Consider the following 26,136-nt stretch of genomic DNA (forward strand, 5'->3'; position numbering starts at 1 on the left):
TACTAACCCCCTCTTTTACTAAGGCATGACAGCCGATTTATCTCCTCTTTTACAAAGGCACACTAACCCCCCTCTTTTACTAAACATAGATACATAGAGTATGACAGAAGAAAAGGGCCCACTCAAGAACCTTTGAGAGTCTATCTTTATAGAAACATAGAGTATACTAACCAATTAGCGCACACTAATCGAATTAGCGCATGCTAAATGCTAATGCGTCCATAGACTAATATGTACACATTAGTGTTAAGTGCATTCTAAATCGATTAGTAAGCGCTAATCGATTAGCACACTTTAGTAAAAGAGGGCATAAGCATTTTAGCATTTACTAACTGATTTAGTGTGCACTAATCAATTTAGCTAAATGCTAACACACCCATTATAGTCTATGGACGCATTAGTGTTTAGCGCACGCTAAATTGCTTAGCATGCACTAAATCAGTTAGCGTGCGCTAAATCGGCTACCGCGCCTTACCCCCTCTTTTGCTAAGGTGCTCTAACCGATTAGCGCATGCTAAATGCTAACATGTCCATAGACTAACATGCACATATTAGCGTTTAGCGCACCCTAATTCGATTAGCATGTGCTAATTGGTTAACACACCTTAGTAAAAGAGGGTAAGTATAAGGACCTATTAGTGCATTCTAAATATTAGTGCATGCTAAATGCTAATGCATCAATAGAATATAATGGATGCGTTAGCATTTAACATGCTCTAATATTTAGTGCATGCTAAATCGGCTAGCGCACCTTAGGGCTCCTTTTAAAAAGGTACGCTAAGCATTTTAGCGTGCGCTAAATACTAATGTGTGAATGTTATTCTATGGATGCGTTAATATTTAGCGCGTGCGCGTACATTTTAGCATGCGCTAAAAATGCTTAGTTCACCTTTGTAAAAGAGGGCGTTAATAAAAGGACCCCTATGTTAGTATGAACCAAAAACACCAGGAAGCTCCAAACATAAAAATATATCTAATCACTCTCTCCTCTTGTTGGCATGTAAGAAGTAGTTGGACTGGAGGCACTAGTGAGTAAGAAACGGAATACAATTAAAACTCAGTAAGGTCCTGCCACCAAGGGGAAGAAAAAAACCAGCTTCAATATTTATTTATTTAAAACATTTAAAGACTACACTATTCAACAGTTCTAGGTTGTGTTCAAAATTAGAACATGCATATAACTAAAACAGACAAAACATGTATTTTCTAGTGACCAGCTAAGTTGCTTGACATAGGCTGGGCACTGCCAATATTCAGAAGCTTGCTGGCTACATTTTGTGGCCATTTAGACCCATCTAAAAACTCAGGTCTATCTTTCGCAATTAGGACTTAGTGGGCCAGCCTCAGAACATCAATTTAGCTGAGCATGTCTTTGATGACCAAATCTCAATTGGAAAGCCTATGCTAGTTAATGGATTTGGCATCAGCATTTAATTTCCTATTTTTCCACAGACCATGACAGATAGTCATCCATCTCCCGCAGTCTGATGCCTAATTGTTCCTGCCAGCATTTTAAGCCTGCTGAACCCTGGCATAAATCTTGATGAGCACCTAATGGCAGTTGGGCATGTAAATTAACTTATTCCTAACATCTAAGAAAGTAACATGATCTACCCATGCCATTGCTATGGCCATACCCTTTTTGAGATGTGTGCTATAAAATGTTAGTGTGCATGTTATAGAATAGGACATGGCAAATATGAACTGAGTGCCAATTAACACCAATTATTGATTGTTAAAGCTATTAGCTAATTAGTTTATGCATGGATTGTGGGATCTACACTTAAATTTGAGTGACCTATTTAGGATCTAGGTGCCTCTGTCCAAAAGTTGATGCAATTTGGGAAAAAGCTGGTGCATTATTTTTTTCCAGATATGGATAACTGCATAAAGTGCCCAGAGAACCAATGGTCCAATCAGAAGAGAGATGCCTGCATCCCAAAAAGGATCATCTTTTTGTCTTATGAGGAGCCTTTGGGAATATCTATGACTATTATCAGTATGTTCTTATGTTTCATCAGTGTTGTCATTTTGGGAATCTTCATTAAATACCAACATACTCCTATTGTCAAAGCAAACAACCGTAGCCTAAGCTATATTCTCCTAATCTCCCTCATGCTCTGCTTCCTCTGTTCCTTAATATTCATTGGACATCCTGATAAGTTGACCTGTATTCTTCGACAGATTACCTTTGGTATCACATTCTCTATTGCCCTTTCCTCAGTACTTGCAAAAACCATCACTGTGGTCATTGCCTTCCAAGCCACCAAGCCCAAAAGTAAGCTCCGAAATTGGATGGGTTCCAGTTTGTCTAATTCTATAGTCCTTTGCTGTTCTCTTCTTCAAACTCTTGTGTGCCTTGTCTGGATGTGCACTGCTCCACCATTTCCATATCATAACAGTGAATCAGAAATCGGAACAATAATAATTGAATGTAATGAAGGATCAATAATTGCATTTTATTCTGTTATTGGATATTTGGGATTGCTTGCTGGTATTAGTTTTGTTGTTGCTTTTTTTGCAAGAAATCTACCTGACACTTTCAATGAGGCCAAACACATCACCTTCAGTATGGTTGTATTCTGTAGTGTCTGGGTGGCCTTTATCCCAACATACCTGAGTACCAGAGGCAAGTACATGGTTGCAGTGGAGATATTTTCTATGTTGGCCTCCAGTGCAGGACTTCTTGGCTATATTTTTATCCATAAATGCTACATAATCCTTCTGAGGCCTGAGACGAATAACAAGAAGTACCTAACAAAACATGTAAAGACTTAAAATGCCAGAAATTAAATTATTTTCATAAACTAAATATAAAGAATCTCATTTTAAATATAACAATTGATGTTTGGTTGTTCTACTAAACTAAAACTTAGGTTTGTATACCGCGCCATCTCCGCAAGCGCAGAGCTTTGTACGGTTTACAGAGTTAAGAGGAAAGGAACTACAATGAGAGATAAAGGAGAGGGACTAAGAGGAAAGAGAGGGACAGAATTCTGGAGAATGGGAGGTGATTAGATTTTTGCAAAGAGCCAAGTTTTCAAGTGTTTGCGGAAGGATTGGAAGGAGCTTGAGTTTCTAAGTGGGGATGAGAGGTTGTTCCAGAGTTCTGTGGTTCTAAAGGGGAGAGATGTTCCAAGTTTTCCTGTGCGGGATATACCTTTTATAGAGGGGAATGATAGTTTCAGTTTTTGGGAGGGTCTGGTGGAGTGTGGTTTTGAGGAATTCCAAAAGAATGGGATAACGGGAGGAAGGACGCCATGTAGGATCTTGAAGGCTAAGCAGGCACATTTAAAGAGGACTCTTGAATATACTGGGAGCCAGTGAAGCTTGGAGAGGAGTGGGGAGACATGATCGAACTTGCCTTTTGCGAAAATAAGCTTAGCCGCGGCGTTCTGAATTAGCTGAAGTCTATGGAGGTTTTTCTTAGTTAGGCTTATAAAGATGGAATTGTAGTAATCCAGTCTAGAGAGGATAGTAGATTGAACGAGGATGGTAAAGTGAGAATGATGAAAGCAGGATCTCACCTTCCTTAACATATGAAGGCAAAAGAAGCATTTTTTTATCAAAGAGTTGAGGTGATCATTGAAGGAGAGAGAGGAGTCTATGACGATGCCTAGGACTTTGCTTGAAAACTCAAGCTGAAGAGTGGGTCCAGAAGGTAATGGGATGGAGGTGGGTAAATGAACTAATGTTGGGCCGAGCCAAAGTAGTTTTGTTTTGGACTCATTCAGTTTCATTTGTACAGATTGGGCCCAGGATTGGAGATTCGTAATACAAGTGGATATGTTCTCAGCGAGGTTAGAGAGGTTTGAGTCGGTCTCGAGGAGGATGAGGATGTCATCGGCGTAGGTGTAGAGAGTTTCTAGGGGGGATAGATGAAGGAGTTTCAGAGAGGACATGTAGATGTTGAAAAGGATAGGAGAGAGGGGGGAGCCTTGCAGGACTCCACATTTCGGTTTCCAGGGGGGGATGAAGTACCATTTAAGTTAACGGTGTAGGTGCGGGAGCGTAGGAATTTCGAGAACCAATCTAGGACTGTGGAGCTTATGCCTATTTTGGAGAGTTGGAAGATAAGGATATCATGATGGACGACGTCGAAAGCTGCAGAGAGGTTGAATTGTAGGAGAACAGCGAATTTGTTGCGAGAATGGAGTTGTTGCACCTTAGAGATTAGTGAGGCCAGAAGGGATTCGGTGCTGAAGCTGGGTCTGAAGCCGAATTGGTGGGGGTAGGAGGATAGAGAATCTTTCTAGGTAGGATGAAAGTTGAGTGGATATGATGGATTCTAATAACTTGGTTAGGAGGGGGATATTCGCAATTGGGCGGTAGTTTGATGGTATGGAGGGGTCAAGGTCGGCCTTTTTCAATAGAGGGGCCAATGAAATATGTCCCATGTCGGAGGAGAAGAGGCCCGATGTTAGGGTTGAGTTTATAAGTTCGGTGAGGGAAGCAATGGCCTGTGTAGAGGTGTTCTCAAATAGGTAGGAGGGGAAAGGGTCCAAGGTGCACTTGCAGGTTTTTAGTTTGAGGCAAAGTTTGGAGACTTGCGATTTGGAAACAAGTTCGAAGACGGTCCAGGATCTGTTGGCTGGAATGGGGGTGGAGACAGGTAAGGTAGGGTTGGGGTCAGTGGAGATCAGGGAGTTGTAGGAGACTGTGGGTGGGAAGGAGCGTCTTAGGGTGGTAACCTTTTCATTAAAGAAGATTGCAAGGGCATCAGCTGATATGGACGGTGGGAGCAAGGGTGGGTCTTTTTTTGTAGTTAGGGAGCGCCAGATGTTAAACAGTGCACTGATCTGGTTGTTGGATTTAGAGATCTTGTCTCCGAAGAAGTTCTTTCTGGCTTTTTTTAGTGTTGAATTGTAAAGCTTAATATTGTCCCTCCAGGTCTGTCTATCAGAGGGGGATTTAGATTTTTTTCCATTTGCGCTCCAGAGCGCGACATTTCTGTTTCAAATCTCTGTGAAGAGGTAAGTACCAGGGGGCCTTTCGGGGGTAGGAGATGGTTTTAGTGGATATTGGAGCAAGGGAGTGGTAGGTGGACTCTGAGAGGGCGGTCCAGTTGCGCCAATGGGATTCGGAGTCTGTAGGTCTAGGGTTGGAGGAGAGTTGGTTGAGGAATTTAGACCAGAATAGATTGCTCGAGATTTTTTTGCAGTAGGTTATGGAATGAGAGGTGTGGGGTGGGGATTCAAGGTGTGACATGAAAATGGGGAGGCAGGTAGTCCCTAGGAAGTGGTCAGACCAAGGGACTTGTTCCCAGCGAATGTCGTCGATTGAAGTTTTGTGGGCGGTAAGATCGAGGAAAGTGGTGAAATCTAGTCTGTGCCCTTTTTCGTGGGTTGGAGATGGGGTGGGTGAGGGAAAACCTAGTGAAGTAAGGAAGTTGTTGAATTCAGTCGTGTCCTTGCTGTTGGAGTCGTCAAGGTGGAGGTTGATGTCACCAACGATCAGAAGTCGTTGAAATTTAAGGAAGGCGTTTGTTATGGCCTCAAAGACAAGGTTGGAGGAATTGGCCCAAGGGGTAGGTAGGCGGTATAGTAACAGGATGCCCAATGAGTGGGTGCGGAGTTCATTGTTGACTGAGGCCAGCAGATATTCTAGAGAAGCGTGAGTGCCCGTCTCGAGGAGCTGGATGTCAAAGAAAGATTTATAAAGGAGTGCCAGACCACCTCCTTTTCGATTGGGTCTGGGGGAGAAAAGGCCTTGGTAACCGTGGGGGAGGAGTTCATTTTGTGTGAATAGGTCGTCTTTGTGATGCACAGGAATCCGGGGTCAAGCTCGTCTAGGAGGTCCTTCAAGATTTGGGTCTTATTGCACGCGGATCTGGCATTGCAATAAAGTGTCGGGACTGGGGTGAGAGAGTCCGAGGCAGTGTAGGGAAGATTGGCAGGGGGCAGGGGCTTTAGTGAATCTTGGTTGACTTTTCGGGGGGTTTTCTTGAAAGGTGGATTTCTGGTGCGTAGCAGCGTGGGGATTCTGAGTCCAGGGCAGATGTTATTGGTATTAGAGGGGTCGAGTAGGTTGGGAGAGGGAGGTTTCAGACAGAGGTAAGTATGGAGGGGTGAGCAGAGTAGGAGGAGAAGGAGCCAGAACGATGGATTCATGGCGGGGTTAGGACAGGGTGGTTGGAGTGTGAGAGTCTGCAGCAGGGGGGGGATAGAGTTAGTTGAGGAATGGAGCAGGGGAACTTGAATTAGGCTGGCTGATTGTAGGGCTAAGAGAGGGAAAATATTTTTTTTTTAGGAGTAGGTCAAAGGGGGGGCTTTATTGGTGAAAGTAATTAGCAGCTGAGTGTTTTCCTTATGGAGCTTGAAACGGAGAGGCTTGGGGCAATAGATGGATAACGGTAGATGCGCAGTTAACATTAGTGTGTGGCCCAAGGATGTGCTGGGGGTGGGACAGGGCAACAGGGAGGAGAGAGACTGGTGAAACCTTTGGAGAAATATAGTTTGGTGCTGAACTAAGCAGAGACAGAGTAAAGTTTGGCAACTAAACAAGAGCATAGACAATAATAGAGTATAACACCGAAACAGGAATATAAACAATGTTAAACTTTGGCCGCGGGCAGGAACCAGGTTGGGTAAGGGGAGCTGTGAGTCTGGGGTCCCCAGTGGACTTCGATAAGTCAAGGAGGGGCAAAGGTGGTGAGGTGAGGCAGAGACGAGTCCGAACGTGCTTGTACTGTCTTGCACGGATTTCGGTGATTCCTGGGTGGGCTCTGGACGGCGGAGTTCAGGTGAAAAGCAGGAGCAGGGCTGATCACTCCTGCTCGAGTGGCGTCGGGCGGAGGAAGGAGGGGCAAGATGGAGGAAGCTTCCTCCTTCTTCTGCCTTGAAGTCGCTGAAGAGGAACAGAAAAACTTTCGGCGGCCACAATGGGCTGAAGTGAAGCCGGGTCACGCTGGAAGATTGGTCTTCAAGCCAATTGTTTGGTTGTTCTACAATTACATTCATCTTTAAACACATTAGATACATATTTAAAGATGTTTATGTTTCTATGTATAAACTGTAAATGAAAGAAAAAAAACATGAAGAATCCATCTTTTAATATAGATGAAGGCTCTTACATTATGGCTTGGGAAACCTTGTGGGCTTCATGATCACTGTTGCTATCCCAATCTAAAGAACAGCTTAAGCTCTATCAAAACTATCAAGATTGATAGCCACCTAATCAAGAAGATAATATCTTATCATGATTTATTAAATCATATTTTCTAATTTATCCCCTCTTTTACTATGGTTCGCTAACCGATTAGTTTGCGCTAATCGAATTAGTGTGCGCTAAATGCTAACACATCCATAGACTAACATGCATGCATTAGCATTTAGCACACACTAATTCAATTAGTGTGTGCTAATCGGTTAGCGCACCTTAGTAAAAGAGGGCCTCAGGCCCTATTTTACAAAGGCGCACTAAGTGTTTTAGCACAGATATAACATGCGATAAATCAAGCCAATTGTCTTGAAATGTTTAAGTAAATCTCCTAGTCTTTAGTATTTCTCTTCTCCACTTGTATAATGGTCTGAGGAAGTGTTTACTTTCTTTCTTGATTTTTGCCTTTAGTTATATCTTTAATGACAAAAAATGGTTTTGGAAGTTGATACTGTGTTGCTTGTACAAGTATATAACTTGTAATAATATGATAAATTAATAAAAATTAAAATAAAAAAAAGAATAGATAAGATGTAAACTATAACTGACTTTTAATTTGGCAAATTTATAATTCCATTTGTAGATTCCTACCATGTACAGAGGAATTGTGCCCATATTAAGAGTTGTTAGAGATACTTGCGGATAACATTTACTTGGAAAATATATATGTTATAACTTCATATATGTGTCAGAGTAATAAACAAGTACTGTTTCATTTTTAATGCACTTTTCCCTCAATATAGTATAATCTTCCTCTTTCCCACCTTTTGCAAACAAAGCCCCTCCTAGTTTATCCCAGGATGCCTCAGGTCTCTCCCCAGTGCATCCCAGGATACACCAGGTATGTGAAGGCCTGTTATTGTGAAGAGGTGGTCCTTCCCAAAGGGAGGTGCAAGCATTACTACAAAAAGTACAGGGGGTGGGGGGGTTGGGGCTTATGGGTATTGGAGTTGGGGGTTTGGGAGTATGAGTAGTTGGGGGTTATGAGTTGGGGTTTGGGGTGGGGGGTTCAGGGATATTGGTTAGGATGGGTCATGAGTTCAGGGGTCCTATACACAGGCGGGAGTGGGCATCCCTCCTCCCTATTCCAGTTGGGGATGCTTCAGAGGTTCTGGCAGGAGAAAGTGGACAACCCTACTGCCAATGTTGGGGGTCCCATGCCACTGCCACTCTGCTGATTGTGGCAGGGGTATTTTCCCCAATCAGCTGTGGCAGGGGTATTTTCCCCAATCAGCTGAGTTTGCAGGATTCCCCATAGCTGCAGCTTTGGGGATAACTTCCACTGTGATGATCAGCTTATGGTTGCTGTGGCCTGACTTTAAGATACTTTAAGCATAGACTTTAAGCATAGATAAGTGGCTGATATGTAGGCCAAGGTTTTCTGGGCCTACAGCCACCTATCATGGCTGAATTTAGGCATGATTCTGTATCTGGCACTGTTGAATGATTGACACACACTCAGCGGCCACTTATAAGCTGGCCACTGACATAGGCACCAGTTTTAGAATCTGGCCCTTTATGATGAAACATGGAGCTAGATTCAGTCAGGAATACTTTGTTACTCCAATAAAAATGTCGCCTTTTCTCTTAGGTTTGGAATCTTTTGCTTTTAATAGGAAGGTCATTTGCACTACACTATTTGCTGTGCTGTTAACTTACAGACCCTTCTATGGTCAAGTACCTGAAGCTGTATTTGCAGCTCAGGCCAGAGTCTTACCCTAATGACCAGGAGGTCTTAATACTCATATGATTGGTTCTGGATTACTAGAGTTGGACCTCCTACTATATGGTCTGACCATCTCTTTCCTCTTCCTTTCCCCTCCCCTTTGCAAGCTCTCTGATCATGATTCCTCTATTGCACTCTCTCTTCCCAGGACATGTTAGCATTTAGCACATGCTAATCGGTTAGCACACCTTAGTAAAAGAGGGCGACATGTTAATACCATGCAAACCAATATCTTTTCATAACAGCCCCTACACTCTGGAACTCAGCTCCCAATCATTTAAGAGAGGTTATATCCTTAAACACCTTCAAATCTAACTTGAATGTTCAAAGATGGCTTTGATATTTGATCATCCTTTTAAGGATGTTTTACATATATTTTAGATCTGCTCTTAAGTAGGTTTTTCTGTGTTCCTACCTTATATTTTTTTTCCATTTGTTCTTTTCTATCCACATATTGTAGTTCCTCCCATTCTCCTTTTGTACCAGTCAGTTTTTCAGTCTATTTAATGTTTCATGTTTATGTATTGTAAGTTTTGATTTACTGTTCATTTCTAAGTTTCCTTATTATTTTAACTATGTATATATAACCACCTTGAAGCCTGACTAGGCGGTATATCAAATTTTTAATAAAACTTGGAAACATTCTCTGATGCAATTTCCTGCCCCCTCCTCTCTCTACAAATGGCAGAGCCCCAACCACCTATGATGTCAGCAACTACCCACTTACTGGTAGCTTTATAATTGCTGCAGCTCCCATAGGAATAGTGTCAGTGTAAGGAGCAATAAGTGATGACACTATTCAGCAAAACTCAACTGTTGAGCGTTATCTCTTGGCATATCTTCTCCATTCTACCCGAGTGATTCTGGGGTTTAGAAAAGTGCCCAGAAGTAAGGGAGTAGGAGGTTTAAGGTCACTGTGAAATGTAGATTATGAGGAAAGAGGTTAACAAAGCCTAACAGAAGATGTGATGTTTGAATTAATCTAATAGTTCAGTAGTGATTAGGAGGGAAAGTAAAGTGGAAGGTAGTATAAGTTGTAAAGAGTTAGTTCAGCTTAGTGAAAACTCTTCCATTAAAAAATATGTAGATTATCCTACTAAAACAAAAATCCATATCATCCTACTAACTATAGAGAAGATATGGTTCAACAAATTAAATAAAGGATGCCCCAAATCATCCATTTTAGGAGACCCTCATAATATCCTAGCCCATATGTATAATCAAAAAGAAGTCTCCGCCTCATGTTCTAGTCATTCCTATAGAAGTTACAACCTTAGGGTTCTTTTTACTAAGGTGCTCTAGCCATTTTAACACACGCTAATATTTAGCACGCACTAAAACGGCTAGTGTACCTTACCCCCTGTTTTATTAAAGTGTGCTAAGCATTTTAGTTCATGTTTAGCATGCACTAAATCTACGCGCAAGCTAATCGCTAATGTGTCCATAGACTAACATGCACTTGTTAGTATAGCGCACCTTAGCAGAAGGAGCCCTTAGTAAAAGGACCCCATAGTTTTTCTTTTCCAGACGTGTGCTACTCAGAGTGGAGATGGTCTTTGGACTTGACAAATTATGTCAATAGGGAGGGGTAGGGATAGAATATTACTGTCATAGAGGAGTGAAAAAGTATAAATAATGTAACTTAAGCTCAAAAAGAGTTGAATGTAGCAAGTCTTGGATCTTGGCATCATCACAGAGTATATAATGTATGTACCCATGCTCTGCACATGATACTTCCCCTTAGATCACCTCTTTTTCTATACATACTAAGGGAGTTATATGCATATTAGAGAATGACACAAAAACCTTCTAGTAATTCCATCACTTAGTATAATAAATACAAGACAAGGTGCGACTGGTGTTCCTGGGGGCGGCCAGGGTAGGCAAGACGTCCCTGATCCATCGCTTCCTGCTTGACGCCTTCGATCCCGAGCACCGGAGGACGGTGGAGGAGCTTCACTGCCTGGAGTAAGAGGAGCGCGGGGGCCCGAAGGTCTGCCTGGAGATCCTGGACACCAGCGGCAGTTACTCGTTCCCGGCCATGCGGAAGCTCTCCATCCGCCGCGGCGACGCCTTCGCCCTAATCTACTCGATCGAGGACGCCGAGTCCCTGGAGAGCGTCCAGAGCTTGAGGGCAGAGATCGCGGCCCTGCGAGAGGACCGGCTGCCCCCCGTCGTGGTGGTGGACAATAATGGTGGACCAGGAGGCAGAGAGGAAGGTCTCGGCCTAGCAAGCATTGGCCACAGAGGATGGGGAGTGGGGCGGCCTCCACGTGGAAGCCTCAGCCAAGGAGAACCGGCAGGTGTTGGAGGTCTTCCGGCAGCTCCTACAGCAGATCGATGTGCCCGGCCGCTGGAGCCCGACCCTGCGCAGGAGAAGAGAGACCATTCCCAAGGAGAAGGGCCCCTCCAAACCCCCCTGAATAAAACCAACAGCTCTAGCATCTGCTAAAAAAGGGGGGTGGGCGAAGTGCACTGAAACCCCCCAAGACAGATTTACATGTCTATTTGTATAGTTTTCATTTAAAATTTCTTAGAATTCTATTGTTTAACTGTTTTTCTTTCCATTCTATTCATATGCCTTCCTCTACCTTTTCTTTTTTCCTCATTTCTAATGTATATTTTTCTTTTTACATTTCTATATTTGATTTAATTCTTAAAATTATTTTCTATTTAATTAGTTTCTTTCCATTACATTATTATTTTGGAATGTACGTTTTTGTTTAACAGTATGCTATTGAGAGTTCAATGTATTCTTGTTAGGATGCTTCATATCTCATTTTTTCCTCTATCTTTATTTTCCTCTCTATTATTTTGCTAATTTGTTTGTTCTTTGGTACTTTAGTTAGATTGTGAGCCTTCGGGACAGTAAGGGAATTTCAAAGTACCTATTCTTTATTTATTTATCTTATTTTTATTGTCTATTTTCTGTAAACCGCTTAGAATCCTAACGGAATTTAGCAGTATATAAGAAATAAATTACATTACATTACATTACAAGATATGATCTTTGTGGTTACAGTGCCCAGAATACCATTATTTATTAAGGAAGAAAAATCACTAAGTAAATTTAAAGGACTGTTAAAATGCTTGTTCTACAAGGATGCTTTTGAGACCTAATCATCGGAGTCTCTTTTGATCCCATTCTCTGCACAAACTCATATGTCCTCTGTCTTAGGCTCAGAGAAATTTAATTTAAAAAAAAAAGTTCTTAATTTTCTTTTCAATTTTTATCAATATTTTTCAATTTTTTTACCCTCCTTTTTGTACTTTCCTTTCATCTGTCCTTTCCTATGCTTATTGTAGTTCTCCTACTTCCCTTATTTATCATTACATCATGTTTGTGTGTTTCTGTTGTAGTTAATAATTAAGACTCTGTTTTTAATTGTAAATCGCTTTGAATTAATGATATTGCGATACATCAAAATTTTAATAAAACTTGAAACTTGAACCATTACTGTGACTACCGTGGTAATGGGAAGAGCCCCGTAACTGTTCTCATGGTATTCCCTTAGTGAGAGGAAAGATAACTGCATGGTTATACTTAAATGCTATTTGAAATTATAATTGAATGAAAATATTTATAAAAAATTTATTAGGAGGCTTATAGATCAATGAATAATAATTGACCCTAATTACCCCCTCCCCCTTTTACTAAACTGCAATAGTGGTTTTTAGCTTAGGGAGTTGCGTTAAATGTTCAGCACTGATCTTGACACTCATATGAACTCTATGAGTGTCGGGAGCAGTACAGGGCATCCAGTGCAGCTCCCTGCACTAATAACCGCTATTGTGGTTTATTAAAAGGGGGAGTAAGTGACAGGTTAGTGTGACAACATCCTGTTGATGGATCTATGAGATCATTTCACCCAATCTACTATTATCAGAGTATTGACAGTTCTAGAATTTCCTGACTTCAATACAATTCAGAGTCCATATGTTGTTCTATTCTGTCAAGCATCTGATATCATCATTTGTGGGTGGGATATAACATGGGTGGGATATAACAATGCCGGGATACAACCTGCTTCGAAAAGACAGAGAGGGTAAGTTAGGAGGAGGGGTTGCACTTTATATCAAAGAGAACATCAAGACAACCAGGATCACGGATGTCAAGTATACTGGGGAATCCATCTGGGTGAACCTGGCCAGAGGCAGAGAAAAATGCCTGTACCTTGGTGTGGTATACAGACCCCCAAGACAATCGGAGGACAAGGATGCAGAATTAATCGAAGACATTGAGAATATCACCTTACGGGGGGACGTCGTTCTGAAGGGAGACTTTAACATGCCTGATGTAGACTGGAACACACTCTCAACGAAAACTTGTGATAGCAGGAGGATATTAACATCCATGAAGGGAGCACGACTCAAACAAATGGTACTAGAGCCCACTAGGGCCCAGGCCATCCTGGACCTGGTACTTACGAACGGGGAGAGCGTCTCGGAGGTCTCGGTGGGAGAGACGCTGGCCACCAGTGACCATAACATGGTATGGTTTAACCTTAAGAAAGGCTTCCCCAGGTCACAAACAAAAACAAGGGTACTCAATTTCCGAGGCACAGACTTCGCACGCATGGGAGATTTCGTCCATCAGATGTTGCAGGTTCAAGAAGTAACTGATAATGTGGAAGCTATGTGGTCAACCTTGAAGTTGACCCTTCATGAAGCAACTGAACGCTACATAAAATCGGTAACCAAACAGCAAAGAAAAAAGAAACCCCAATGGTTCACTAAAGAGGTCTCTTACCTCGTCAAAGAAAAGAAAAAAGCATTTCTCTCATACAAACACACGGGGAAAAAAGAAACAAACATTGAATACAGGACAAAGTCTGCAGCGGTCAAAACAGCAGTCAGAGAGGCCAAACTTCGAATGGAAGAAACTCTAGCGAAGAACATTAAGAAAGGGGACAAATCCTTCTTCAGGTACATTAGCGACAGGAAAAAGAACACAGACGGGATAGTACGCCTTAGAACGCCAGAAGGAAACTATGTGGATACAGATTCTGATAAGGCCAAAATACTGAATGATTACTTCTGTTCAGTCTTCACCTGCGAGGCATCAGGGCACGGGCCACGGCTGGAAGCAAAGCAAAGCATGGAAGACCCATTTCAGAATTTTGAGTTCACACCAACTGATGTTTACAGAGAACTGTCAAGACTTAAGGTGAACAAAGCTATGGGACCGGATAATTTGCACCCAAGAGTGCTCAGAGAACTATGCGATGTTCTGGCGAAACTGTTAGCCACGCTCTTCAATCTCTCCCTAGGTACGGGGAAAGTCCCCCTAGACTGGAAAACAGCCAACGTTGTTCCTCTGCACAAAAAGGGCTGCAAAGCAGAGGCTGCGAACTACAGGCCGGTGAGTCTCACATCAATAGTGTGTAAACTCATGGAAACCCTGCTTAAAGGTAAATTAGACACAATATTGGATGAGGGAAATCTGAGGGATCCCTGTCAACATGGATTCACTAGGGGCAGGTCATGCCAATCCAATCTTATCAGCTTCTTTAACTGGGTGACAGGAAAGCTAGACTCGGGAGAGTCTCTAGACATAGTATACTTGGATTTCAGTAAAGCTTTTGACAGTGTCCCGCACCGCAGATTATTAAACAAGATGAAATCTGGAATACTGTGTGCAATTCTGGAGGCCGCATTGCCGTAAAGATGTGCTTCGAGCCGAGTCGGTCCAGCGGATGGCCACTAGAATGGTCTCCGGACTCAAGGGTCTCTCATACGAAGAAAGACTGGGCAAGTTGAAGCTCTATACTCTAGAGGAGCGCAGGGAAAGGGGTGACATGATTGAGACATTTAAATACGTTACAGGTCGTGTCGAGATGGAAAACGACATATTCTTTCACATGGGACCCTCGGTCACAAGGGGGCACCCGCTTAAACTCAGAGGAGGGAAATTTAGTGGTGACGCCAGGAAGTACTTCTTCACGGAAAGGGTGGTGGATCATTGGAACAAACTTCCGATGCAGGTGGTCAAGGCCGCCAGCGTGCTCGACTTTAAGAATAGATGGGATATCCACGTGGGATCCCTACGAGGGTCGAGCTAAGGAACTAAGTCATCAGCACTCAGACTTAATGGGGTGGGTCAGTGGAGTGGGCAGACTTGATGGGCTGTGGCCCTTTTCTGCCGTCACCTTTCTATGTTTCTATGTTTCTAAACATCTGTCTTGCTCATCCAGTGTTTAAGCCTACCTCCCCTTCCATCCAGTGTGTATGCCCCCCTCTCTCCCATCTGTATCCAGACACTCCCTCTCACCTCACTCTAACCCCACCACTGCCACAATCACTATTACTTCTCTAAGGGGTCCTTTTACAAAGGCGCGTTAGCCATTTTAGCACACATTAATTTTTAGTGCTTACTAAACGCTAACGCATCCATAGACTTTAGTGGGTGTATTAGCGTTTATGCATATATTTAGTGCACGCTAAAACAGCTACCGCACCTTAGTAAAGCAGGGGGAAAATTAACAGTAAAAGTGGGCATGGCAAAACAAAGGAAAGCCATTGTGAGTTATTTCTGTTCCTCCTCACAGCTCCCCAGCTTAAAGGCCTGGATTCTCTAAACAGTGCCATTCTCAGTGGCCAATTTAAATGTGGATGCCAATTGCTTGCCAATCACACAATGGCACCATTTGGAAACGTGTGCCTCTAGCAAAAATATAGGCCAGGATTTTCAAGGCCTACATTTCTAGTGTCTATCTTGAAGTGAATCACACCTACATAGGAGCATTTCAAGGCCTACTACTACTACTATTTATTATTTTTAAAGTGCTGAAAGGCAGCACTGTACATTTTAACATACAGTAGACGGTCCCTGATCAGAAGAGCTTACAATCTAATTTAGATAGGCCATTTCGGGGTTGGGGAGATTATGGTAGAAGAAATGATACAGTGGGTATAGGTATCTGGCAGCAGTGAATGGGAGTTAAAGTTGAAAACACCTAACACCACTTCCATCAATAACCATACCTACATTGACAAAAGGCACCATAAAGTGCCTCCAGAGTTGTGATTTTGGCACTATTTATTTAGGTGCTATTAGATGCCTTGAATTTTCTTTTAAGTTATCTTTTAAACAGCATTTTGGACTTAACAGGTGCTAATAGAGCACTTAACAGCAGCTAAGTTAAGGTGTCATTTAGAGAATATGGGCCAACATGTTTATATACAAGGCTTTAGGCCCATGAAATTGCATAAAATCATCTCTCTGCTTTGAATGAGGAGATGCAGGGAAGGAAATGAAAACTGGGATGGTGAGAGGATGGGGATGAAAACGTGGGGATGGGGATTAATCTTTACTACTGCATTGCTTTCTAGTGCATATGTTATAGAACATTAACAGTCAAGTGCATAAGTGTTAGCATTCTCTAACTTACATGCACAACTGATACCTAACTTTAGGTGACCTCTTATAGAATGAAGATGCTGGTAGACAAAATAAGACATAGTAAAACCCATAAGGCTAGATATACAAGGGGAAATATCCAGATAATTTTGTTTTATCCAGCCAATTCTGTTATCTGAATAGTTCCTCTTGCTACCACTATCAATGAATATTCACTGAATATTTTTACATGCTGCCTCAGGAATATCTAGATAGTACTAGGTCAGCTCATAGGAAGAGTTAGGTGGAGGAAAGAGTATATCAGTGGAGAGACGAATTATCTGGACAGAGATGATTTTGAACCCAAAGTCCAGTGCTGCCTTTAGGGGCTAAATAATTGATAAGAGTCACTGGAATGGTTTATTTGAGATTACTTTTAATGCTAGCACCTTGTCTGATAGGGAAGGATCTCTGCATAACAGACCCTAAGCCCTGAGCATGTAGCAGAGTACACCATGGTTAAGAACCATATCCTTGAAACTTTAGGCCTTATCTGCGAGTACTATCACCAAAAGTTTAGAGAGGCCCATATGCTGCAGGGAGAACACCCAAAGGCACTGTTACAATGCCTGTGCTGACTTAGCACAGCAGTGGCTTCAGCCTTGCTTAAGTGATCCCCAGGAATTGTTAGCTGAAATCATTAGAGAAGAATTCCTAGAAACCTTCCTCAAAACTTTCCAAGGAGGTTGGGCTCTCTGTCAGGTGGTGGAGGACAACAGCTCAACACCTATACCAAACATAAAGCATGGGTTGGGATCTGCCACCAGATGAAATCTATTTTCCATAACAGGATCTGAAGTACAGGTAGAGGGAAATCCACAGGAATACAAAGGGGAAAGCAATGGCAGGTGGCAGCTCTCAATTTGGCACTGATATACACAGTTCAGTAGATACAGGTCCTCCAGACCTCTCAGAGGAGGCAAAATGTGGGATAGGTGACCTCTGTACTGCCCACAAGCAAGAGGCAAGGGAGAATGTCACCTTTCATACCTTGCTGCACATACATCTAGCCCCCTATTCCCTTTGTTCTATCCAACTTATACATGGGGTTGCAGGGTACATGGTGCCATATAACAAGGCCTATATGGTGCCATACAATAAGGCCTATATTTTGGTAATTTTGAGGTAACAATATGACATGATGTTCATAAGATTTATTGTCCTTTGCAATGTTCTTGTTATGCTGTATAATATCATTGTATGAATGCAATGCATGCTGCTTTTTATAGATGATAAGAGCATTTTTCATTATTATCTGTTTTTAAAAATCTTTCTTTATATGCCATCAAAAGGTTAGCAAGGCTATTTGATCATATCTCACTCCATTGGTATGTAGTCTCCTTTTTTAATGATGTTGTTTCTGTAAAATATATCATATCCTGCATGACTATGCACATAATAATGTGAGTGCATTTTATTCCTACTGTTGTCCATGGTATGCACATTTATTATTTATTTGACTCATCTAATTTCTCCATATCTATGTATGCTCTCTTTTACACTTTTATTTTTATTTTTTTTGTCACCATTTATTTGCTCTTCACTTATTTGTTTATCATTTGCTTATTTATTGTGCATTTCTTGTTTATAATTTGTAGGACCCCTGAGGAAGGTATTTCATTGAAACACGGTCCATGTTGGGTCCGTGGAATACAATTTGTGGATAGTGTTTTTTAAGCCTTTTTCTGAAGAAAAAATAAAGAACGAGAGGGCATTCAGAAAAGCTGAAAGGGGACAGATTCAAAACCAATGCTAGGAAGTTTTTCTTCACCCAGCGGGTGGTGAACACTGGAATGAGCTTCCAGAGGGTATGCTAGGACAGAGTACCGTATTAGGGTTTAAGAAGGAATTGTATAATTTTCTAAAGGAAAAGGGGATAGAGGGGTATAAATAGAGGACTATTACACAGGTCCTGGACCTGTTGGGCTGTTGCGCGAGTGGACTTCTGGGCACGATGGACCTCTGGTCTGACTCAGCAGAGGCACTTCTTTTGTTCTATTGTTGGTTTCCATATTTTTTGTCTTGTTTGATTCACAATTTCTCCTGTGGAAACTGGGTCACCTTTTATTTTTGCTTTGGCTGGTCTCACCGACTTCAAAAGGAAACTTAAATTTTAATTGTAAGAGTTTAAGAATGAACTGTTCAACAAATTGCATAATGTTAGAGCCTTTAATACCTTCAGAAGGTAAAAAATTCAGAGATTGTTCCTGTGAGACTGCCAGTATTTTCCAACTCTCATTTAAGTTCTACAAACTTCTGCCACCGCACATTCCAGGCAGGGATGGCATCCTCTAAATCCAAGGTACATTGGTCCATTCCAGACAAGCATTTTATAAAGCCTCAAAGTTGCAGAGATATTTCCCAAACTATCTCAAATCATACCCTTTATTGATGCCAATTCAAACATCTCAGCTTTGTAGAAACTAGGACCTTTTTCAACAACTTAAAGTCAGGCAAGAATTCATCCAGTTAAAACAAAAATATTGGTTGTGTACACAAAATAATAATTTTAAAAAATGCACTCGGGCCCTCATCATTTTCTTACATGGTGTATCTTGATGTTCTCTTCCAGCCACTGCTCAGGTGCTCCACTCAGATCTGGACCAGACCACCAACTATCCTTTCTTAAAATAAAATAAAGGGAGACAAAACCCTAACTCCTTCTGCAGCAGTCTTAATTAGTATCTTCTTGGACAGCAAAGATGTGTATAACTTGCTAGTATAAAGTAAAATAACATATAATCCCTAAGATTCTGGTTGGCCCAGGTGCCTAAGGCCCATCCTATGGGTGGGGCCTTAGGTGCCTGGGCCAATCAGGCTTTATGCCTCTCCCTGGTACATCCCACAATGCACTAGAAAGGGCAGGCCCACCTCATCTCTCCTGCCATGATCTATGGGAGAGTTCCGGTATGAGGGATTGGGAATCTCTCCTGCTGGTGATTGTTTCGGGGAAGGGTGAGCATGGCCGCTAAACTTATCACAACAGGGAGATCCTTTGCCATGATAAGCTCAGTGGCCATGTCTACTTATAGTGTAGGCCAGCATTTTGCTGGTCTACCTTGTATGTGTCTTCCGTTGACCTAGGGAGACATGTATGGCCACCTAGGTCCATCTAAGGCTACTTCCAGACCAAACCACCCCCATGCCTAACCTTAGGTAAACCTAGGAAGGATTTGTGCCTCCCTATGCTCCCGGAGTTGCCTTCAATGTAGGCAGCCTTTCTCGGGAGTTTTTTTTTTAAATCATGCATCCAAATTGGCTGGTTAGACAGTGGTAGGATGCATACCACCACCCCAACAATCGGGACACCATTTATAGAATTTAGGCCATAGTGTCTACTAAACTATAATGCATAACTTTGCTAAAAGGTGTTCCCTCTACAGAAAAACAGGAGCTAACAGGTGCCATTGTGGGATCCTAGAAATGATGGGATATAAAACTAAATAAATATTTTCCCTTATCCAAATTCTTTTTGGATTCACAGAAAACACATAGCAACAGAAATACCTTCAAATAATAATAATAATAGTTTATTTTGTATACTGCCACACTATCAGTTCTTGGCGGTTTACACAATAAATTACAAAGTATTTAAAATACAGAGCCAGATAACAGTATTTTATAAAAGGAAATAACACAATTCAATAAAAGATACTAACTGACAAACTACAACCCTAACTCATTCAAACAAAGTATGCACAATACAGATTATTTATACTAAAATAGACAAGCTTCTGTAAACCTTATACCATAAAAATAATAAAAATCCATTTATCAAATTGATATTGATATCTATTAAGTATTGCACTGTTTAAATAGATAGGTCTTAAAATCTTTCCAAAATTGCTGATAATTGAGGGCTGGAGTAATAAGAGCATTCACGCATATATTCATTACTCCTGCTTGAAACGCCAGAGTCCTATCTAAAAATTTCTTAAAACGGCACCTTTCGCTGAGGGAAAATAAAACCAGCCAGTTCTACGTATATTTTTTTATATAAAAAAACTAAAATGAGCAACAAGATAAAATGGGGCCAAACCAAATAAGACTTTGTAGCAAATACATCCAAATTTAAACAACACTCTAGCCTCAAACGGCAATCAGTGGAGCCTTTGATAATATGAGCTGATATGATCATGTTTTTTAGATTAAAAATCAAACGAATTGCTGTGTTTTGAATTAATCTTAATCTACTAGTTGTTTTTTTATGAGCACCCAAATAAACAACATTACAGTAATCCAGCATTGAAAGAATTGATGATCGAACCAGTATTTTAAATGATATAAAATCAAAATATTTTCTAATGGTACGCAGCTTCCAAAGAGTGATAAAACATCTTTTGACCAATAAATCTGTATGAGCCTTAAATGATAAAGTACGATCCAATGTAACTCCTAATATTTTTAAAGTAGGAACTATTGAATATGCATCTCCTGTGTATGAAATTGAAAGTAAAGGCAGAAAAACTAGCAACAAAACGATGAAACAGTAAAATAATTTTTTGTTAAATTTGAGATTCTCTCGTTTTCTTTTTATGAAAGTAATGTCATCATTTTCAGACATTTTAAGTATTTACATATCTTGTTAGATACTTCTTGTTGTTTTTCTCAGGTTTCAATAGGACTACAAAGCATTTTGGAATAAAAATACAGCCAAGCAATCCTGCGCTGGAGGCCAAGATAGAAAATATCTCTACTGCCACCATGTACTTGCCTCTGGTACTCAGGTACGTTGGGATGAAAGACACCCAAACACTACAGAAAACCACCATACTAAACGTTATATGTTTGGCCTCATTGAAAGTGTCAGGTAGATTTCTTGCAAGAAAAGCAACAACAAAGCTGATCCCAGCAAGCAATCCCAGGTAACCCAGAACACAATAAAATGCAATTATTGACCCTTCATTACATTCAATTACTATTGTTCCAATTTCTGATTCAGTGTTTTGATATGGGAATGGGGGAGCAGTACACAACCAGACAAGGCACAGGAGAGTTTGAAGAAGAGAACAGCTAAGGACTATAGAATTAGACAAACTAGGAACCCATCCAATTTCGGAGCTTACTTTTAGGCTTGGTGGCTTGGAAGGCAATGACCACAGTGATGGTTTTTGCAAGTACTGAGGAGAGGGAAATAGAGAAAGTGATGCCAAAAGCAATCTGTCGAAGAATGCAGGTCAGCTTATCAGGTTGACCAATGAATATTAATGAACAGAGGAAGCAGAGCATGAGGGAGATGAGAAGAACATAGCTCAGGCTACGGTTGTTTGCTTTGACTATGGGAGTATGCTGGTATTTAATAAATATTCCCAAAATAAGAATGTTGATGAAACAGAAGAGCATAATGATAAGAGTCAAAAATATCCCCAGTGGTTCCTTATAGGACAGAAAGGTTATTACTCTTGGGATGCAGGCATCTCTCTTCTGATTGGACCATTGGCTCTGTGGGCACTTTATACAGATATCCATATCTGAAAAAGAAGAAGAGTGTCTCATTTTTTTCTCAACCTGCATCAAAGATGGACACTGAATAAAAATAAGTATAATTATAATTAGGGATATCTTTGTTTATAACTTAGACTACACCAGAATTTATAGAGCTTTAATATTTAATTAGATATATATAGACATTCTTTGACACATATCAACTAATCACTTGGAGAGAAACATCATTGCTATAAAGGTACACTTCTGTTGTTGATTTGTCTCATCTCAAAAAGTAAATAAAGCATGCCTGCATAAAATCAAAGGAAAATAGGAAACTTAATTTGATTAGAAATTTATTGATCTATTATAGGATCCTGAATGAAGAAAGTGAAGTGCATGTTATAATATCTGTGATATTAATGCCCTTATTTTATTATGCCTATTAGTGATTTACATGTTTAAACACTGGTATTTACACATGTATATTACAAACCTGCATTAAACCCTTCTTCATAACTCTCATATTTGTACATGTAAACCATCACCACATAAAACGGTCCTAAATTACTACTGGACTTATACCTAGCTTGGATGTATCAATTTTAATTGCTATATTCATTTCCAAATGATGATGCTTAGCTGATTAGCCTTAGTTATATGCATGGATGGGTCCTATATGAACTAACCAGATACATTTAAATGGAAGAGTTGATGCAATAGGATGTATTTTGCCATTTCAAGGCAGCTGAAGAACTGACGTGAAAATGAGATGAATCTTGCTGACCTGCTTCTTAACCACAGTCCTCATTTCTAATGGAATTTGGAAGATGGGTTAACAAATTCATGGGATAAGATCATTTGTCACAGCTTTGGTCATTTGTCATAGTTATTAGCTTTGTTTGATGTGGGCTGAGATGCTTTGGTACCGGAAAAGGATTTTAGGTGTGCCATGGATAGCCAGAAGAACTAACAAATCAATTCTGGAAGAGATCAAACCAGATATGTCAATCAAAGCCCAAATTATGAAGTCACACCATCAGAAGAGAGAGATCACTGAAGAAGGATATCATGTTTGGGAGGATTGAAGGAACCATCGAAGAGGGCCACCTGGAGTCATATGTCTGGACACATTCAAAACAATCATGGGGATGATGCTGGAGGGATTAACCCAAAACCAATTTCTTTTTAGATCTGCAATTCATCAAGTCACTAGGACATGAGCATGAGTCAATCACACCTAAAACATAAGAACTGCCATCACCGGATCAGACCCTGGGTCCATCAAGTCCGGTGATCCGCTCACGCAGAGGCCAAGCCAGGTGCGACCTGGCGAAAACTTAGTCACCGGTATCCCTCTATTTGCCTTCCGAGGAGATGTGCATCTAACTTGCCCTTAAATCCTAGAATGGTGGGTTCCACAGCAATCTCCACCGGGAGAGCGTTCCAGGTGTCCACCACCTGCTGTGTGAAGCAGAACTTCCTGGCATTTGTCCTGGGCTTCTCCCCCCTCAGTTTCAGTCCATGACCTCTTGTCCTAGTCACATTTGACATCATAAATAACTTTTTGTCCTGCTCTATCTTGTCGATTTCTTTTATTATTTTAAAAGTCTCAATCATATCCCCTCGCAGTCTCCTCTTCTCAAGGGAGAACAGTACCAGTTTTCCAAGCCGTTCTTTGTAGCTCAAGTTCTCCATACCTTTTACCAGCTTTGTTGCTCGTCTCTGCACCCTCTCGAGCAGGTTTATATCCTTCTTTAGATAGGGAGACCAGTGTTGGACACAATATTCCAAGTGTGGTCTGACCAATGCTCTATAAAGCAGCATTATAACACCCTCCAATCTACTCGTGATTCCCTTCTTTATCATGCCCAACATTCTATTTGCCTTCTTTGCCGCCACTGCACATTGTGCTGATGGTTTCAGGGTCCTATCTATCAGTACCCCCAGGTCCTTTTCTTGATCACTCTTACTCAGAATTGCACCTGACATGGTGTACTCATGCTCCTTGTTCTTTCTGTCCAAATGTATCACTTTGCACTTTTCCACATTAAATTTCATTTGCCATTTCTCTGCCCATCTCTCCAAATGGCTCAAGTCTCTCTGTAGTTCCTCGCTGTCCTTTTGTGATCTGATTGTCTGACATAGCTTTGTATCGTCTGCAAATATGATATCACTAGACATTCCTTCGTTGATGAAAATATTAAATAAGATGGGCCCAAGAACCGAACCCTGGGGCACACCGCTTGTCACTTTTCTCCCAGTCTGAGAGCTTTCCATTTATGCCTACCCTCTGCAGTGGCGTACCAAGGGGGGAGCATGGGGGGTGGTCCGCCCCGGGTGCACGCCTTGGGGGGAGTGCACAGCCGGCTGTTCTCACTGCCTCTAACGCTGGCCCTGCAGCTCCGGACTTCCCCACACCTGCTCCCCTCCCGATCGCTATTATTTTAAATGTCATGGCAGCCGCGGCACTGTATCCATGGAGGAGACTTCTAACCTCAGCCTGCCCCGGAACTCTTCCTGCAGCCACCACCCTCCTAGGCGGGAACAGGAAGTTGCTGTTGCAGGAAGAGTTCCGGGTGGGCGAACTTGCAGCATGGAGGCGGCTCGGCAGCTGCCCGCTCCTCTGCCTCATCTTGTTGGTGGCAGGCAGAGGGAAGGCGGCCGAGGAGAAGCAGCACTGGGGTGCCGGCCCAGGATCGAGACGTGCCACTTCTATGCGGGGGGTGGCAGGTGTACCCGGGGGTGGCTTCCCGCATCCCCGTCTTGGACCACTCGCTGCACCTCAGCCAGGCCAAGATTTCTAAGCCAGCACCCTACTGGGAAGGAACAGCAGTTATCAAGGGTGAATTTACAGATTTCTTGGGAAAATATCACGTGTTTTACTTTTACCCTCTTGACTTCACATTTGTGTGTCCAATGGAGCTTATCGCCTTCAGTGACAGGATTGAAGGAAGATGAGAGAGGGATTGAAAGGAGATGCCAGGGCTTGGAGGGAAGGGGGAAGATATGCCAGACTAAAGGAAAAGGAAGGGGGAGATCTCAGAGCATGGAGGGGGAGGGAAAGATGGAAGGAAAGGAGAGAAATGCTAGAGAATCAGGGAAGGGCAGATACCAGATTGTGGGGTGCAAAGGAAAGAAAGGAGATTAGAGAGATGTTTGAGCATAGGGCATGGGTTGGTGACAGAGAGAAAAAAATGGAGAGGTGGCAGAGCTGAATTCAATCATGTATAAAGGAGAGAAGGGGCACAGGATAGATAGTTATGAAAGGAGCATAGAAAGAAGGAATATGTTGTATGGAAGAGAGAGAAGGTAGACATTGGTTGGAAAGGGCAGAGAGGGCAGTGACTGGAAGGGGTGAGACAGAAGATGAGCTGTAGATGGAAGAGGTAGAGAGAGGGACAGAACTGAATGGAAGTATGAGGGAGAGGGGGAGCAGATGCTGGAAGGAAGTGGTAGGAGAAAGAAAAAAGGGCACATGTTGGATTGAGGGACGAGGATAGAGTTAGATACTCTAAGGGGTGAGGGAAAGAGGTGGCAAGCTTTAGGTAGACAGTAAAAAAGGACATTGATGAGAGGGTAGTAAGAACGTAATCTAGACAGATGCAGGAAATAAATTGAAAAGGAAAATGAGGGGAAAAAAGGGAAAGGGATTGCAAAGGAGAGGTGTCGGAGAGGGAAGGAGAGGAGAGATATGCCAGACCAATGGGGGTAGAAGGAGAGATGGAAGGGGGAGGCATACAGTTTCTGGAAGGGGCATAGAAGTAGAGAAGATGCCATATAGGGGCAGAGAGATGGCAGACAGTGGATGGAAGGAAGAGACTAACAAGAAGATGAGGAAAGCAGAAACCACAGAAGACAAAGGTAGAAATTTTTTTTTAATTTATTTATTGCTTTAGGAGATGTGTCACTGTTTCTGTGGTGTTGCATTGTATGCAGAGTCCAGCTTCTTACTGGTTCAATTTAACCTTTGTCTTTGTATTTCTATTCTATCCCCCCTTTTACAAAACTGTGGAGCGTTTTTTAGCACCAGCTGTAGTGGTAGCAGCTCTGATACTCAGAATTCTATGAGCGTCAGAGCTGTTATCACTGTGGCTAAAATCCACACTACAATTTTGTAAAAGAGGGAGGGGTTAGTTTGTGATTACATATTCCATACTAGGAGAAGGTGTTTTCTGCGTTCTGTGTGTTCGAAATACATGTTTTTTTGTTAGGCTTGACTGAAGGATTGATCTGTACTAGTCTGGCTTATTTAGTTTTACAATGGGTGTATTGATGTTGTACTGCTCACTGCAATAAGATGCTGCCTTTTCCTAGGTACTCATGTGTGATGTGTGGCTTGTTACTAAAAATCTTGTTTTCTGTACAGATGGGGGGGTGTCAAAAAATGATGGGCCCCGGGTGTCACATATGCTAGGTACGCCACTGA

The 26,136-nt window shown here is 41.8% G+C and overlaps 1 protein-coding gene and 2 pseudogenes across 1 annotated transcript; 2 read left to right on the top strand and 1 right to left on the bottom strand.

The window, feature by feature from the left end:
* The first annotated feature begins 1,875 nt into the window (after positions 1-1,875).
* LOC117346170 (vomeronasal type-2 receptor 26-like) lies at positions 1,876-2,778 on the top strand. Its single transcript, XM_033915574.1, has one exon. The coding sequence runs from the start codon at positions 1,876-1,878 to the stop codon at positions 2,776-2,778; it is 903 nt and encodes a 300-aa protein (XP_033771465.1).
* Positions 2,779-8,730: 5,952 nt separating this feature from the next.
* LOC117346171 lies at positions 8,731-11,336 on the top strand (annotated as a pseudogene).
* Positions 11,337-20,848: 9,512 nt separating this feature from the next.
* LOC117346172 overlaps positions 20,849-26,136 on the bottom strand; it is a 56,111-nt pseudogene continuing 50,823 nt past the window's right edge.

Source organism: Geotrypetes seraphini, chromosome 12, assembly GCF_902459505.1.
Source record: "Geotrypetes seraphini chromosome 12, aGeoSer1.1, whole genome shotgun sequence".
Classification (NCBI taxonomy): Eukaryota; Metazoa; Chordata; class Amphibia; order Gymnophiona; family Dermophiidae; genus Geotrypetes; species Geotrypetes seraphini.